Raw genomic sequence first — 15,683 nt, forward strand, 5'->3', positions numbered from 1 at the left:
GTTGATGTAGCTTAAACTTAAAGCAAGGCACTGAAAATGCCTAGATGAGTGTACCAACTCCATAAACACATAGGTTTGGTCCCAGCCTTCCTGTTAACTCTCAACAGACTTACACATGCAAGCATCCACGCCCCGGTGAGTAACGCCCTCCAAATCAATAAGACTAAGAGGAGCAGGTATCAAGCACACATCTTGTAGCTTATAACGCCTCGCTTAACCACACCCCTACGGGAGACAGCAGTGACAAAAATTAAGCCATAAACGAAAGTTTGACTAAGCCATGTTGACCAGGGTTGGTAAATCTCGTGCCAGCCACCGCGGTCATACGATTAACCCAAGCTAACAGGAATACGGCGTAAAACGTGTTAAAGCACTACATCAAATAGAGTTAAATTCTAATTAAACTGTAAAAAGCCATAATTACAACAAAAATAGATGACGAAAGTAACCCTACTGCAGCTGATACACTATAGCTAAGACCCAAACTGGGATTAGATACCCCACTATGCTTAGCCCTAAACACAAATAATTACAGAAACAAAATTATTCGCCAGAGTACTACCGGCAACAGCCCGAAACTCAAAGGACTTGGCGGTGCTTTATACCCTTCTAGAGGAGCCTGTTCTATAATCGATAAACCCCGATAAACCTCACCAATCCTTGCTAATACAGTCTATATACCGCCATCTTCAGCAAACCCTAAAAAGGAACAAAAGTAAGCTCAATCACAACACATAAAGACGTTAGGTCAAGGTGTAACCCATGGAATGGGAAGAAATGGGCTACATTTTCTACCTTAAGAAAATTAATACGAAAGCCATTATGAAATTAATGACCAAAGGAGGATTTAGTAGTAAACTAAGAATAGAGTGCTTAGTTGAATTAGGCCATGAAGCACGCACACACCGCCCGTCACCCTCCTCAAGTAAATACAATGCACTCAAGCCTATTAACACGCATCAACTACATGAGAGGAGATAAGTCGTAACAAGGTAAGCATACTGGAAAGTGTGCTTGGATAAATCAAGATATAGCTTAACCAAAGCACCTAGTTTACACCTAGAAGATTTCACATATTATGAATATCTTGAACTATATCTAGCCCAATCCCCCCCCCCCATCTAAATTACCAAAACAGTCTAAAACAAAACATTTACCCCAATTAAAGTATAGGAGATAGAAATTTTAAATATGGCGCTATAGAGAAAGTACCGTAAGGGAATGATGAAAGAAAAAGAATTAAAGTACAAAAAAGCAAAGATTAACCCTTGTACCTTTTGCATAATGAATTAACGAGCAAAAAACTTAACAAAACGAATTTTAGCTAAGTAACCCGAAACCAGACGAGCTACTCATGGGCAGTTTATCAGAACCAACTCATCTATGTGGCAAAATAGTGAGAAGACCCATAAGTAGAGGTGACATGCCTAACGAGCCTGGTGATAGCTGGTTGTCCAGAAAATGAATTTTAGTTCAGCTTTAAAGATACCAAAAATATAAATAAATTTTACTGTATTTTTAAAAGTTAGTCTAAAAAGGTTCAGCCTTTTAGAAATGGATACAACCTTCACTAGAGAGTAAGACTTTACAACACCATAGTAGGCCTAAAAGCAGCCATCAATTAAGAAAGCGTTAAAGCTCAACAATAAAAATAAAATTAATCCCAACAATAGTACAACTAACTCCTAGACCTAATACTGGACCACTCTATTATTAAATAGAAGCAATAATGTTAATATGAGTAACAAGAAATATTTTCTCCCTGCACAAGTTTAAGTCAGTATCTGATAATATTCTGACTGTTAACAGTAAATAAAAACAACCTAACGATAAATAATTTATTAATTACACTGTTAACCCAACACAGGAGTGCACCCAGGAAAGATTAAAAGAAGTAAAAGGAACTCGGCAAACACAAACCCCGCCTGTTTACCAAAAACATCACCTCCAGCATTTCCAGTATTGGAGGCACTGCCTGCCCAGTGACTAAACGTTAAACGGCCGCGGTATTCTGACCGTGCAAAGGTAGCATAATCATTTGTTCTCTAAATAAGGACTTGTATGAACGGCCACACGAGGGTTTTACTGTCTCTTACTTCCAATCAGTGAAATTGACCTCCCCGTGAAGAGGCGGGAATGAATTAACAAGACGAGAAGACCCTATGGAGCTTTAACTAACTAGTCCAAAAGAAATAAATTTAACCACTAAGGGATAACAACATCCTTTATGGACTAGCAGTTTTGGTTGGGGTGACCTCGGAGAACAAGAGATCCTCCGAGCGATTTTAAAGACTAGACTTACAAGTCAAATCAAATTATCGCTTATTGATCCAAAAAACTTGATCAACGGAACAAGTTACCCTAGGGATAACAGCGCAATCCTATTCAAGAGTCCATATCGACAATAGGGTTTACGACCTCGATGTTGGATCAGGACATCCTGATGGTGCAACCGCTATCAAAGGTTCGTTTGTTCAACGATTAAAGTCCTACGTGATCTGAGTTCAGACCGGAGCAATCCAGGTCGGTTTCTATCTGTTATGTATTTCTCCCAGTACGAAAGGACAAGAGAAATAAGGCCAACTTCAACAAAGCGCCTTAAACCAATTAATGACCCTATCTCAATTAATTTTACAAACAAAACCTGCCCTAGAAAAGGGCCTAGTTAAGGTGGCAGAGCCCGGTAATTGCGTAAAACTTAAACCTTTATACTCAGAGATTCAAATCCTCTCCTTAACAATATGTTTATAATTAATATTCTAACATTCATTATTCCCATTCTTCTAGCCGTAGCTTTCCTTACACTAGTTGAACGAAAAGTCCTAGGCTACATACAGCTCCGAAAAGGTCCAAACGTCGTAGGACCATACGGCTTACTTCAACCAATCGCTGATGCAATTAAACTTTTCATTAAAGAACCCTTACGACCTGCCACATCCTCAATCTCAATATTTATTCTAGCCCCCATTTTAGCTCTGACCCTAGCCTTAACCATATGAATTCCCCTACCCATACCCTACCCCCTCATTAACATAAATTTAGGAGTCCTCTTCATATTAGCTATATCAAGCTTAGCCGTATACTCAATTCTCTGATCAGGCTGAGCCTCCAACTCAAAATATGCTCTCATTGGAGCCTTACGAGCAGTAGCACAAACAATTTCATATGAAGTAACACTAGCAATTATCCTACTATCAATCTTACTAATAAACGGATCCTTCGCCCTCTCTACACTAATTATTACACAGGAACAAGTATGACTAATCTTCCCAGCATGACCTCTAGCAATAATGTGATTCATCTCAACACTAGCAGAAACAAACCGAGCACCATTTGACCTGACCGAAGGAGAATCCGAACTAGTATCAGGCTTCAACGTAGAATATGCCGCAGGGCCATTTGCCCTATTTTTCATAGCAGAATATGCAAATATTATTATAATAAATATCTTCACAACAACTCTCTTCTTAGGAGCATTTCACAGCCCCTATATACCAGAACTCTACACAATTAACTTTATTATCAAATCACTCCTACTTACAATCACTTTCCTATGAATCCGAGCATCCTACCCCCGATTCCGTTACGACCAACTAATACACTTATTATGAAAAAATTTCCTACCCCTAACACTGGCCCTATGTATATGACACGTGTCACTACCCATTCTCCTATCAAGCATCCCCCCACAAACATAAGAAATATGTCTGACAAAAGAGTTACTTTGATAGAGTAAATAATAGAGGTTTAAATCCTCTTATTTCTAGAATTATAGGAATTGAACCTACTCCTAAGAACCCAAAACTCTTCGTGCTCCCAATTACACCAAATTCTAATAGTAAGGTCAGCTAATTAAGCTATCGGGCCCATACCCCGAAAATGTTGGTTTATATCCTTCCCGTACTAATAAATCCAATCATTTTTATTATTATTCTAATAACCGTTATACTTGGAACCACAATCGTCATAATTAGCTCCCACTGACTACTCATCTGAATCGGATTTGAAATAAACATACTCGCCATTATCCCTATTATAATAAAAAAACATAACCCACGAGCCACAGAAGCATCAACCAAATATTTCCTAACTCAATCAACAGCCTCAATATTACTAATAATAGCTATTATTATTAATTTAATATTCTCAGGCCAATGAACTGTGACAAAACTATTTCACCCAACAGCCTCCATACTCATAACAATAGCCCTCGCTATAAAACTAGGAATAGCTCCATTCCACTTCTGAGTCCCAGAAGTAACACAAGGTATCCCCCTATCCTCGGGCCTAATCCTACTCACATGACAAAAACTAGCACCCATATCTGTACTTTACCAAATCCTCCCATCCATCAACCTAGACTTAATCTTAACCCTATCAATTTTATCCATTATAATTGGAGGCTGAGGAGGACTAAACCAAACCCAACTACGAAAAATCATAGCCTACTCATCAATTGCCCACATAGGTTGAATAACAGCAATTTTACCATACAACCCCACCATAATACTATTAAACCTAATTATTTATATTACCATGACCTCCACTATATTTTTACTATTCATAGCTAACTCAACCACAACCACCCTATCACTATCACTCACATGAAATAAAATACCTATCATAACAACCCTAGTCCTCATCACCCTCCTATCAATAGGAGGACTCCCCCCACTATCAGGATTTGTACCAAAATGAATAATTATTCAAGAAATAACAAAAAATAACAGCATTATCTTACCCACCCTTATAGCAATCACAGCACTACTAAACCTATATTTCTACATACGACTCACATATTCTACCACACTCACAATATTCCCCTCCACAAACAATATAAAAATGAAATGACAATTCTCGACCACAAAACGAATAACTCTCCTACCAACCTTAACCGTACTATCTACAATACTCCTACCACTCACACCAATCCTCTCAATTCTAGAATAGGAATTTAGGTTAAATAGACCAAGAGCCTTCAAAGCCCTAAGCAAGTATAATTTACTTAATTCCTGATAAGGACTGCAAGACCATATCTTACATCAATTGAATGCAAATCAACCACTTTAATTAAGCTAAATCCTTACTAGACTGGTGGGCTCCACCCCCACGAAACTTTAGTTAACAGCTAAATACCCTAGATAACTGGCTTCAATCTACTTCTCCCGCCGCGAAGAAAAAAAGGCGGGAGAAGCCCCGGCAGAGTTTGAAGCTGCTTCTTTGAATTTGCAATTCAATATGTTAATTCACTACAGGACTTGGTAAAAAGAGGAATCAAACCTCTGTTCTTAGATTTACAGTCTATTGCTTTGCTCAGCCATTTTACCCATGTTCATCAACCGCTGACTATTTTCAACCAACCACAAAGACATCGGCACCCTCTACCTTCTGTTCGGTGCCTGAGCTGGCATAGTAGGGACCGCCTTGAGCTTACTAATTCGCGCCGAACTAGGTCAACCCGGAACCCTACTTGGAGATGACCAGATCTACAATGTAATTGTAACTGCACACGCATTCGTAATAATTTTCTTTATAGTAATACCTATTATGATTGGAGGGTTTGGCAACTGACTAGTCCCTCTAATAATTGGAGCCCCCGACATAGCATTTCCTCGGATAAATAATATAAGCTTTTGACTCCTTCCCCCCTCTTTCCTATTACTTCTAGCATCCTCTATAGTTGAAGCCGGAGCAGGAACAGGTTGAACCGTATATCCTCCTCTAGCAGGTAATCTAGCCCATGCAGGAGCCTCAGTAGACCTAACTATTTTTTCCCTACACCTAGCAGGCATCTCTTCAATTCTAGGAGCCATTAATTTTATCACAACTATCATTAACATGAAACCACCCGCAATATCACAATATCAAACTCCCCTGTTTGTGTGATCTGTCTTAATTACTGCCGTACTACTCCTCCTTTCACTTCCTGTATTAGCAGCTGGCATCACAATACTACTAACAGACCGAAACCTAAACACAACCTTCTTTGACCCAGCAGGAGGAGGAGACCCTATTTTATATCAACACCTATTCTGATTCTTTGGACACCCTGAAGTATATATTCTTATTTTACCTGGATTTGGAATAATCTCTCATATCGTAACCTACTACTCAGGGAAAAAAGAACCATTCGGGTACATAGGAATAGTGTGAGCCATAATATCAATCGGGTTTCTAGGATTTATTGTATGAGCCCACCATATATTTACAGTCGGAATAGACGTCGATACACGGGCTTACTTCACATCAGCTACCATAATTATCGCTATCCCAACTGGAGTAAAAGTCTTCAGTTGATTAGCAACACTCCACGGAGGCAATATCAAATGGTCCCCCGCCATGATATGAGCCCTAGGCTTCATCTTCCTTTTTACAGTAGGAGGCCTAACTGGAATTGTTTTAGCTAACTCATCCCTTGATATTGTTCTCCACGACACATACTATGTAGTAGCTCATTTCCACTACGTTCTATCAATAGGAGCTGTGTTCGCTATCATAGGGGGATTTGTACACTGATTTCCCCTATTTTCAGGCTACACTCTTAATGATACATGAGCCAAAATCCACTTCGCAATTATATTTGTAGGTGTTAACATGACCTTCTTCCCACAACATTTCCTAGGATTATCTGGTATACCACGACGATACTCTGATTACCCAGACGCATATACAATATGAAATACTATTTCATCTATAGGCTCATTCATTTCACTAACAGCAGTAATACTAATAATCTTCATTATCTGAGAAGCATTTGCATCCAAACGAGAGGTCCTAACTGTAGACCTAACCACAACAAATCTAGAGTGACTGAACGGATGCCCCCCACCATACCACACATTTGAAGAACCCACATACGTTAGCCTAAAATAAGAAAGGAAGGAATCGAACCCCCTATTATTGGTTTCAAGCCAACACCATAACCACTATGTCTCTCTCAATAAACGAGATGTTAGTAAAATATTACATAATCTTGTCAAGATTAAATTACAGGTGAAAATCCCGTACATCTCATATGGCATACCCCATACAACTAGGTTTTCAAGACGCAGCATCACCCATTATAGAAGAACTACTACATTTTCACGATCACACACTAATAATTGTTTTCCTAATCAGCTCACTGGTACTTTATATTATTTCACTAATATTAACAACAAAACTAACCCACACCAGCACCATAGACGCACAAGAAGTAGAAACGGTCTGAACTATCTTACCAGCCATTATTTTAATTATGATTGCTCTCCCATCTTTACGAATTCTATACATAATAGACGAGATCAACAACCCATCCCTCACAGTAAAAACTATGGGACATCAATGATACTGAAGCTATGAGTATACAGACTATGAAGACTTAAGCTTCGATTCCTATATAATTCCAACATCAGAATTAAAACCTGGAGAACTACGACTGCTAGAGGTAGATAACCGAGTTGTACTACCCATAGAAATGACAATTCGAATATTAATCTCTTCCGAAGACGTTCTACACTCATGAGCAGTTCCCTCTCTAGGATTAAAAACAGACGCAATTCCAGGTCGTTTAAATCAAACAACCCTTATGTCGACTCGTCCAGGTCTATTCTACGGCCAATGCTCAGAAATCTGCGGATCAAACCATAGTTTCATACCAATCGTTCTCGAGCTAGTTCCTCTAAAATATTTTGAAAAATGATCTGCATCAATACTATAAAGTCATCAAGAAGCTATGTAGCGTTAACCTTTTAAGTTAAAGACCGAGAGCATAATACTCTCCTTGATGATATGCCACAACTAGACACATCGACATGACTTACAACAATTTTATCAATATTTCTAGCTCTCTTTATTATTTTCCAACTAAAAATCTCAAAGTACGACTTCTACCACAACCCAGAACTAACAGCAAAAATACTAAAGCATAACACCCCTTGAGAAACAAAATGAACGAAAATCTATTTACCTCTTTTATTACCCCTATAATATTAGGCCTCCCCCTTGTTACCCTTATTATTTTATTTCCTAGCTTACTATTTCCCTCATCAAACCGACTAATTAACAACCGCCTCATCTCTCTCCAACAATGGGCACTCCAACTCATATCAAAACAAATAATAAGTATTCATAACACCAAAGGACAAACATGAACATTAATATTAATGTCCCTAATCCTATTTATTGGATCTACAAACCTATTAGGCCTTCTACCCCACTCATTTACACCAACTACACAACTATCAATAAATCTAGGCATGGCTATTCCCTTATGAGCAGGGGCTGTAATTACAGGTTTTCGCAACAAAACTAAAGCATCACTCGCCCATTTCCTACCACAAGGAACGCCCACACCACTAATCCCAATGCTAGTAATTATTGAAACCATTAGCCTCTTTATTCAACCAATAGCCCTCGCCGTACGACTGACAGCCAACATCACAGCAGGACACTTACTAATTCACTTAATCGGAGGGGCCACCCTTGCACTAACAAGCATTAGTCCTACAACAGCACTCATTACATTCATTATTCTAATTCTACTAACAATTCTCGAATTCGCAGTAGCTATAATCCAAGCCTACGTATTTACTCTCCTAGTCAGCCTATACCTGCACGACAACACATAATGACACACCAAACCCATGCTTATCATATAGTAAATCCAAGCCCCTGACCCCTCACAGGGGCACTATCCGCTCTCCTACTAACATCCGGCCTCACCATATGATTTCACTTCAACTCAACCGTCCTACTAACCCTAGGTCTAACAACAAACATGCTTACAATATACCAATGATGACGAGATGTGATTCGAGAAAGTACCTTCCAAGGTCATCATACTCCAGCCGTTCAAAAAGGCCTTCGCTATGGAATAATCCTTTTTATCATTTCCGAAGTTTTATTCTTTACTGGGTTTTTCTGAGCTTTCTATCACTCGAGCCTTGCCCCCACACCCGAATTAGGCGGCTGCTGACCCCCAACAGGCATTCACCCACTTAATCCCCTAGAAGTCCCATTACTTAATACCTCCGTCCTCCTAGCCTCAGGAGTTTCCATCACCTGAGCTCACCATAGCCTTATGGAAGGAGACCGTAACCACATACTACAAGCCTTATTCATTACCATTATACTAGGCTTATACTTCACATTATTACAAGCATCAGAATATTATGAAGCACCATTCACAATTTCAGACGGAGTCTACGGTTCAACTTTCTTCGTAGCCACAGGATTCCACGGTCTTCATGTTATCATCGGATCTACCTTTTTGATTGTCTGCTTTTTCCGTCAACTAAAATTTCACTTCACCTCTAATCATCACTTCGGTTTCGAAGCTGCTGCCTGATACTGACACTTTGTAGACGTAGTATGACTTTTCCTCTATGTATCCATCTATTGATGAGGCTCATGTCCTTTTAGTATTAATCAGTACAACTGACTTCCAATCAGTTAGTTTCGGTACAATCCGAAAAAGAACAATAAACCTCATAATTACTCTCCTGACTAATTTTACACTAGCTACATTACTCGTAACTATCGCATTTTGACTCCCCCAACTAAACGTTTACTCAGAAAAAACAAGCCCATATGAATGCGGATTTGACCCCATAGGATCGGCTCGCCTTCCCTTCTCCATAAAATTTTTCCTAGTAGCCATCACATTTCTCCTTTTTGACCTAGAAATTGCACTACTTCTTCCACTACCATGAGCCTCACAAACAACTAATCTAAACACAATGCTTACCATAGCCCTTCTCCTAATTTTTCTATTAGCTGTAAGCCTAGCCTACGAATGAACTCAAAAAGGACTAGAGTGAACTGAATATGGTATTTAGTTTAAAACAAAATAAGTGATTTCGACTCATTAGATTATGATTAAACTCATAATTACCAAATGTCCCTCGTATACATAAATATTATAACAGCATTCGCAGTATCTCTCACAGGACTATTGATATATCGATCTCACCTAATATCCTCCCTCCTATGCCTAGAAGGAATAATATTATCTCTATTTATCATAGCCACCCTAATGATCCTAAATTCACACTTCACCTTAGCCAGCATAATACCTATTATCTTACTAGTTTTCGCAGCCTGCGAAGCAGCACTAGGCCTGTCCTTACTAGTAATGGTATCAAACACATATGGTACCGATTACGTACAAAACCTTAACTTATTACAATGCTAAAATACATTATTCCTACAATAATACTTATACCCCTAACCTGACTATCAAAAAATAACATAATCTGAATTAACTCCACACTTCATAGCCTACTAATTAGCTTCACAAGCCTACTCCTTATAAACCAATTCGGCGATAACAGCCTCAACTTCTCATTAACCTTCTTCTCCGACTCCCTATCTACTCCACTACTAATCCTAACTATATGACTCCTTCCCCTGATACTTATAGCTAGTCAACATCACCTATTAAAAGAAAGTCCAACCCGGAAAAAACTCTTCATCTCAATACTAGTCCTATTGCAACTATTCCTAATTATAACATTCACCGCTACAGAACTAATTTTCTTTTACATTATATTTGAAGCAACACTAGTCCCTACACTCATCATCATCACTCGATGAGGAAACCAAACAGAGCGTCTAAACGCCGGCCTCTACTTCTTGTTTTATACCCTAACAGGATCCCTACCCCTACTAGTCGCACTAATTCACATTCAAAACACAGTAGGATCTCTAAACTTCCTAATCCTTCAATACTGAGCACAACCAGTACCCAACTCCTGATCCAATGTTTTCTTATGATTAGCATGCATAATAGCCTTCATAGTAAAAATACCATTATATGGACTCCACCTTTGATTACCTAAAGCCCACGTAGAAGCCCCAATCGCAGGCTCTATAGTCCTTGCAGCAATCCTACTAAAACTAGGAGGATATGGCATGATACGAATCACACTACTCCTTAATCCAATCACCGACTATATAGCATATCCATTTATTATACTATCATTATGAGGCATAATTATAACCAGCTCAATTTGTCTCCGTCAAACGGACCTGAAATCACTCATCGCATATTCTTCCGTCAGTCATATAGCGCTCGTTATCGTCGCCATCCTTATCCAGACACCCTGAAGCTACATAGGAGCCACTGCCCTAATAATTGCCCATGGCCTTACATCATCTATACTTTTCTGCCTAGCAAATTCTAACTATGAGCGAATCCACAGCCGTACAATAATTTTAGCCCGCGGCCTCCAAACACTCCTTCCACTAATGGCTGCCTGATGACTCCTAGCAAGCCTAACTAATCTGGCCCTACCCCCAACAATCAACCTAATTGGAGAACTATTCGTAGTAATATCAACTTTTTCATGATCTAACATCACAATTATTCTAATAGGACTTAATATAGTGATCACCGCCCTATACTCCCTCTACATACTAATTACAACGCAACGGGGTAAACATACCCATCACATCAACAACATCTTACCTTCTTTCACACGAGAAAATGCACTCATATCACTTCATATATTACCACTACTACTTCTATCCCTAAACCCAAAAATTATCCTAGGCCCCCTATACTGTAAATATAGTTTAAAAAAAAACATTAGATTGTGAATCTAACAATAGAAGCCTATCACCTTCTTATTTACCGAAAAAGTATGCAAGAACTGCTAACTCTATGCTTCCATGTCTAACAACATGGCTTTTTCAAACTTTTAAAGGATAGTAGTTATCCGTTGGTCTTAGGAGCCAAAAAATTGGTGCAACTCCAAATAAAAGTAATAAACCTGTTTTCTTCTCTTGCACTAACCACCCTAACCCTATTAACCGCACCCATCATAATAACCAACCTCAATATCTACAAATCCACCAACTACCCACTTTATGTAAAAACGGTCGTTTCATATGCCTTTATCACTAGCATAGTCCCCACAATAATATTCATTTATACAGGACAAGAAATAGTCATTTCAAACTGACACTGACTATCTATCCAAACCCTTAAATTATCGCTCAGCTTCAAGATAGACTATTTTTCAGTAATATTTGTCCCAGTAGCACTATTCGTTACATGATCCATTATAGAATTCTCAATGTGATACATACACTCAGACCCCAACATCAACCAATTCTTCAAATATTTACTCCTATTTCTCATCACAATACTCATCCTCGTCACCGCAAATAATCTCTTCCAACTATTTATCGGCTGAGAAGGAGTCGGAATCATATCATTCTTACTGATCGGATGGTGATATGGACGAACAGACGCAAACACAGCAGCCTTACAGGCGATTCTATATAACCGCATTGGAGACATTGGGTTTATCCTAACAATAGCATGATTTCTAATCAACCTTAACACTTGAGATCTCCAACAAATCTTTATACTAAAGCCAGAAAACTCAAACCTACCCCTGATAGGACTAACTCTAGCTGCAGCTGGAAAATCTGCGCAATTTGGCCTACACCCATGACTACCCTCCGCAATAGAAGGCCCAACACCCGTTTCAGCATTACTCCACTCAAGTACAATAGTAGTAGCAGGCATTTTTCTACTAATCCGCTTTCATCCACTAACAGAAAATAACAAATTTGCCCAATCTATTATACTATGCCTAGGAGCCATTACTACACTATTTACAGCAATATGTGCTCTTACCCAAAATGACATTAAAAAAATCGTCGCCTTCTCCACATCCAGTCAACTTGGCCTTATAATAGTAACAATTGGAATTAACCAACCCTACCTAGCATTCCTCCACATCTGCACCCATGCCTTCTTCAAAGCCATGCTATTCATATGCTCCGGCTCTATTATCCACAACCTAAACAACGAACAAGACATTCGAAAAATGGGAGGCCTATTTAAAGCAATACCATTCACCACAACAGCCCTCATTATTGGCAGCCTTGCACTAACAGGAATACCTTTCCTCACCGGATTCTATTCCAAAGACTTAATCATTGAATCCGCCAACACGTCGTATACCAACGCCTGAGCCCTCTTAATAACATTAATCGCCACCTCCTTTACAGCTGTCTACAGTACTCGAATTATCTTCTTCGCACTCCTAGGACAGCCCCGATTCCCAACTCTCATCAACATTAATGAAAACAACCCGTTCCTAATAAACTCAATCAAACGCTTACTAATCGGAAGTCTCTTCGCAGGATTTTTCATCTCCAACAATATCCCCCCAATAACAATTCCCCAAATCACTATACCCCACTATCTAAAAATAACCGCCCTAGCAGTTACAATCCTAGGCTTTATTTTAGCACTAGAAACCGCTAACATAACTCACCACCTAAAATTTAACTACTCATCAAACATATTCAAATTCTCCAACCTACTAGGATATTATCCCACAATCATACACCGCTTAACCCCCTACATAAACTTAACAATAAGTCAAAAATCAGCATCCTCTCTCCTAGATCTAATCTGACTAGAAACTATTCTACCAAAAACCATCTCACAAGCCCAGATAAAAATAGCTACCACAACAACAAACCAAAAAGGCCTAATTAAGCTATACTTCCTTTCCTTCCTGGTTACAATCCTTGTCAGCACAATTCTATTTAATTTCCACGAGTAATCTCCATAATTACCACAACACCAATTAACAAAGATCAACCAGTAACAATAACTAATCAAGTACCATAACTGTATAAAGCAGCAATCCCTATGGCCTCCTCACTGAAGAACCCGGAATCCCCTGTATCATAAATAACCCAATCCCCCATACCATTAAACTCAAACACAATCTCTACTTCCTTATCTTTCAACACATAATAAACCATAAGAAACTCCATTAACAAACCAGTAACAAACGCCCCTAGAACAACTTTACTAGAAACTCAAACCTCAGGATATTGCTCAGTAGCCATAGCCGTCGTATAACCAAAAACTACCATTATACCCCCCAAATAAATTAAAAAAACTATTAAACCTAAAAAAGACCCACCAAAATTCAACACAATACCACATCCCGCCCCACCACTCACAATTAACCCTAACCCCCCATAAATAGGCGAAGGTTTTGAAGAAAACCCCACAAAACCTATTACAAAGATAACGCTTAAAATAAATACAATATATATTATCATTATTCTCACATGGAATCTAACCATGACCAATGATATGAAAAACCATCGTTGTTATTCAACTACAAGAACACTAATGACCAACATCCGAAAGACCCACCCATTAATAAAAATTGTAAACAACGCATTTATTGACCTCCCAACCCCATCAAACATCTCATCATGATGAAACTTTGGATCCCTCCTAGGAATTTGCCTAATCTTACAAATCCTGACAGGCCTATTCCTAGCAATACACTATACATCCGACACAATAACAGCATTTTCCTCTGTAACTCACATTTGTCGAGATGTAAATTATGGCTGAATCATCCGATACATACACGCAAACGGAGCATCAATATTCTTTATCTGCCTATTCATACATATCGGACGAGGTCTATACTATGGATCATATACCTTTCTAGAAACATGAAACATTGGAGTAATCCTCCTGCTCGCGACAATGGCCACAGCATTCATAGGCTATGTTTTACCATGAGGACAAATATCATTTTGAGGGGCAACAGTCATCACTAATCTTCTTTCAGCAATCCCATATATTGGCACAAACCTAGTCGAATGAATCTGAGGGGGATTCTCAGTAGACAAAGCCACTCTCACCCGATTCTTCGCCTTCCACTTTATCCTCCCATTCATCATCACAGCCCTCGCCATAGTCCACCTGCTTTTCCTCCACGAAACAGGATCGAACAACCCCACAGGAATTCCATCAGACGCAGATAAAATCCCATTTCACCCTTACTACACCATTAAAGATATCTTAGGCGCCATGCTACTAATTCTTGTTCTAATATTACTAGTACTATTCACACCCGACCTACTCGGAGACCCAGACAACTATATCCCAGCAAATCCACTCAATACACCCCCTCACATTAAACCTGAGTGGTATTTCCTATTTGCATACGCAATCCTACGATCAATTCCCAACAAACTAGGAGGAGTCCTAGCCCTAGTCCTCTCAATCCTAATCTTAGTACTTGTACCCTTCCTCCACACATCTAAACAACGAAGCATAATATTCCGCCCAATCAGCCAATGCATATTCTGAATCCTGGTAGCAGATCTATTAACACTCACATGAATTGGAGGACAGCCAGTCGAACATCCCTACATTATTATTGGACAACTAGCATCTATCATATATTTCCTCATCATTCTAGTAATAATACCAGCAGCTAGCACCATTGAAAACAACCTTCTAAAATGAAGACAAGTCTTTGTAGTACAATCAATACACTGGTCTTGTAAACCAGAAAAGGAGAATAGCCAATCTCCCTAAGACTCAAGGAAGAAGCCATAGCCTCACTATCAGCACCCAAAGCTGAAATTCTATTTAAACTATTCCCTGAACCACTATTAACCACATCTATTAATATACCCCCAAAAATATTAAGAGCCTCCCCAGTATTAAATTTACTAAAAATTTCAAATATACAACACAAACTTCCCACTCCACAAGCTTACAGACATGCCAACAACCCACACGTATAAAAACATCCCAATCCTAACCCAACTTAGATACCCACACAAACGCCAACACCACACAATGTTACGCGTATGCAAGTACATTACACCGCTCGCCTACACACAAATACATTTAC

General features: G+C 39.0%; 13 protein-coding genes and 24 non-coding genes across 37 annotated transcripts, besides 2 other annotated features; 28 read left to right on the forward strand and 9 right to left on the reverse strand. All coding sequences in view use genetic code 2, as the record gives it.

Moving 5' to 3' along the window:
- On the forward strand, window positions 1-68 carry KEF96_t01. The gene has a single exon. It is a non-coding gene; the product is annotated as a tRNA-Phe (tRNA).
- On the forward strand, window positions 69-637 carry KEF96_r02. Its single transcript has one exon. It is a non-coding gene; the product is annotated as a 12S ribosomal RNA (ribosomal RNA).
- A 387-nt stretch (window positions 638-1,024) lies between these two features.
- On the forward strand, window positions 1,025-1,091 carry KEF96_t02. The gene has a single exon. It is a non-coding gene; the product is annotated as a tRNA-Val (tRNA).
- On the forward strand, window positions 1,092-2,664 carry KEF96_r01. Its single transcript has one exon. It is a non-coding gene; the product is annotated as a 16S ribosomal RNA (ribosomal RNA).
- On the forward strand, window positions 2,665-2,739 carry KEF96_t03. Its single transcript has one exon. It is a non-coding gene; the product is annotated as a tRNA-Leu (tRNA).
- A 2-nt stretch (window positions 2,740-2,741) lies between these two features.
- Window positions 2,742-3,697, forward strand: ND1 (NADH dehydrogenase subunit 1). The gene has a single exon. A coding segment is annotated over exon 1 (956 nt).
- KEF96_t04 lies at window positions 3,698-3,766 on the forward strand. Its single transcript has one exon. It is a non-coding gene; the product is annotated as a tRNA-Ile (tRNA).
- Window positions 3,764-3,835, reverse strand: KEF96_t05. Its single transcript has one exon. It is a non-coding gene; the product is annotated as a tRNA-Gln (tRNA).
- Window positions 3,836-3,837: 2 nt separating this feature from the next.
- On the forward strand, window positions 3,838-3,906 carry KEF96_t06. Its single transcript has one exon. It is a non-coding gene; the product is annotated as a tRNA-Met (tRNA).
- On the forward strand, window positions 3,907-4,948 carry ND2 (NADH dehydrogenase subunit 2). The gene has a single exon. A coding segment is annotated over exon 1 (1,042 nt).
- KEF96_t07 lies at window positions 4,949-5,015 on the forward strand. The gene has a single exon. It is a non-coding gene; the product is annotated as a tRNA-Trp (tRNA).
- A 1-nt stretch (window position 5,016) lies between these two features.
- On the reverse strand, window positions 5,017-5,085 carry KEF96_t08. The gene has a single exon. It is a non-coding gene; the product is annotated as a tRNA-Ala (tRNA).
- A 1-nt stretch (window position 5,086) lies between these two features.
- Window positions 5,087-5,159, reverse strand: KEF96_t09. Its single transcript has one exon. It is a non-coding gene; the product is annotated as a tRNA-Asn (tRNA).
- A 2-nt stretch (window positions 5,160-5,161) lies between these two features.
- Window positions 5,162-5,197: an origin of replication (origin of L-stand replication).
- Window positions 5,192-5,259, reverse strand: KEF96_t10. The gene has a single exon. It is a non-coding gene; the product is annotated as a tRNA-Cys (tRNA).
- KEF96_t11 lies at window positions 5,260-5,327 on the reverse strand. The gene has a single exon. It is a non-coding gene; the product is annotated as a tRNA-Tyr (tRNA).
- A 1-nt stretch (window position 5,328) lies between these two features.
- Window positions 5,329-6,873, forward strand: COX1 (cytochrome c oxidase subunit I). Its single transcript has one exon. It carries the CDS (start codon window positions 5,329-5,331, stop codon window positions 6,871-6,873), a length of 1,545 nt encoding a protein of 514 aa, YP_004111298.1.
- On the reverse strand, window positions 6,871-6,939 carry KEF96_t12. Its single transcript has one exon. It is a non-coding gene; the product is annotated as a tRNA-Ser (tRNA).
- A 7-nt stretch (window positions 6,940-6,946) lies between these two features.
- KEF96_t13 lies at window positions 6,947-7,014 on the forward strand. Its single transcript has one exon. It is a non-coding gene; the product is annotated as a tRNA-Asp (tRNA).
- Window position 7,015: 1 nt separating this feature from the next.
- Window positions 7,016-7,699, forward strand: COX2 (cytochrome c oxidase subunit II). The gene has a single exon. The coding sequence runs from the start codon at window positions 7,016-7,018 to the stop codon at window positions 7,697-7,699; it is 684 nt and encodes a 227-aa protein (YP_004111299.1).
- Window positions 7,700-7,702: 3 nt separating this feature from the next.
- KEF96_t14 lies at window positions 7,703-7,769 on the forward strand. Its single transcript has one exon. It is a non-coding gene; the product is annotated as a tRNA-Lys (tRNA).
- Window position 7,770: 1 nt separating this feature from the next.
- On the forward strand, window positions 7,771-7,968 carry ATP8 (ATP synthase F0 subunit 8). The gene has a single exon. The coding sequence runs from the start codon at window positions 7,771-7,773 to the stop codon at window positions 7,966-7,968; it is 198 nt and encodes a 65-aa protein (YP_004111300.1).
- Window positions 7,929-8,609, forward strand: ATP6 (ATP synthase F0 subunit 6). Its single transcript has one exon. It carries the CDS (start codon window positions 7,929-7,931, stop codon window positions 8,607-8,609), a length of 681 nt encoding a protein of 226 aa, YP_004111301.1.
- COX3 (cytochrome c oxidase subunit III) lies at window positions 8,609-9,392 on the forward strand. Its single transcript has one exon. A coding segment is annotated over exon 1 (784 nt).
- On the forward strand, window positions 9,393-9,461 carry KEF96_t15. Its single transcript has one exon. It is a non-coding gene; the product is annotated as a tRNA-Gly (tRNA).
- On the forward strand, window positions 9,462-9,807 carry ND3 (NADH dehydrogenase subunit 3). Its single transcript has one exon. A coding segment is annotated over exon 1 (346 nt).
- Window position 9,808: 1 nt separating this feature from the next.
- On the forward strand, window positions 9,809-9,877 carry KEF96_t16. Its single transcript has one exon. It is a non-coding gene; the product is annotated as a tRNA-Arg (tRNA).
- Window positions 9,878-10,174, forward strand: ND4L (NADH dehydrogenase subunit 4L). The gene has a single exon. It carries the CDS (start codon window positions 9,878-9,880, stop codon window positions 10,172-10,174), a length of 297 nt encoding a protein of 98 aa, YP_004111304.1.
- Window positions 10,168-11,545, forward strand: ND4 (NADH dehydrogenase subunit 4). The gene has a single exon. A coding segment is annotated over exon 1 (1,378 nt).
- Window positions 11,546-11,616, forward strand: KEF96_t17. The gene has a single exon. It is a non-coding gene; the product is annotated as a tRNA-His (tRNA).
- Window positions 11,617-11,676, forward strand: KEF96_t18. The gene has a single exon. It is a non-coding gene; the product is annotated as a tRNA-Ser (tRNA).
- Window position 11,677: 1 nt separating this feature from the next.
- KEF96_t19 lies at window positions 11,678-11,747 on the forward strand. The gene has a single exon. It is a non-coding gene; the product is annotated as a tRNA-Leu (tRNA).
- Window positions 11,748-13,568, forward strand: ND5 (NADH dehydrogenase subunit 5). Its single transcript has one exon. The coding sequence runs from the start codon at window positions 11,748-11,750 to the stop codon at window positions 13,566-13,568; it is 1,821 nt and encodes a 606-aa protein (YP_004111306.1).
- Window positions 13,552-14,079, reverse strand: ND6 (NADH dehydrogenase subunit 6). Its single transcript has one exon. The coding sequence runs from the start codon at window positions 14,077-14,079 to the stop codon at window positions 13,552-13,554; it is 528 nt and encodes a 175-aa protein (YP_004111307.1).
- Window positions 14,080-14,148, reverse strand: KEF96_t20. Its single transcript has one exon. It is a non-coding gene; the product is annotated as a tRNA-Glu (tRNA).
- A 4-nt stretch (window positions 14,149-14,152) lies between these two features.
- Window positions 14,153-15,292, forward strand: CYTB (cytochrome b). The gene has a single exon. The coding sequence runs from the start codon at window positions 14,153-14,155 to the stop codon at window positions 15,290-15,292; it is 1,140 nt and encodes a 379-aa protein (YP_004111308.1).
- A 3-nt stretch (window positions 15,293-15,295) lies between these two features.
- On the forward strand, window positions 15,296-15,365 carry KEF96_t21. The gene has a single exon. It is a non-coding gene; the product is annotated as a tRNA-Thr (tRNA).
- KEF96_t22 lies at window positions 15,365-15,430 on the reverse strand. The gene has a single exon. It is a non-coding gene; the product is annotated as a tRNA-Pro (tRNA).
- Window positions 15,431-15,683: part of a D loop that runs on past the window's edge.

Source organism: Capra hircus, mitochondrion, assembly GCF_001704415.2.
Source record: "Capra hircus isolate V07-146 mitochondrion, complete genome".
Classification (NCBI taxonomy): domain Eukaryota; kingdom Metazoa; phylum Chordata; class Mammalia; order Artiodactyla; family Bovidae; genus Capra; species Capra hircus.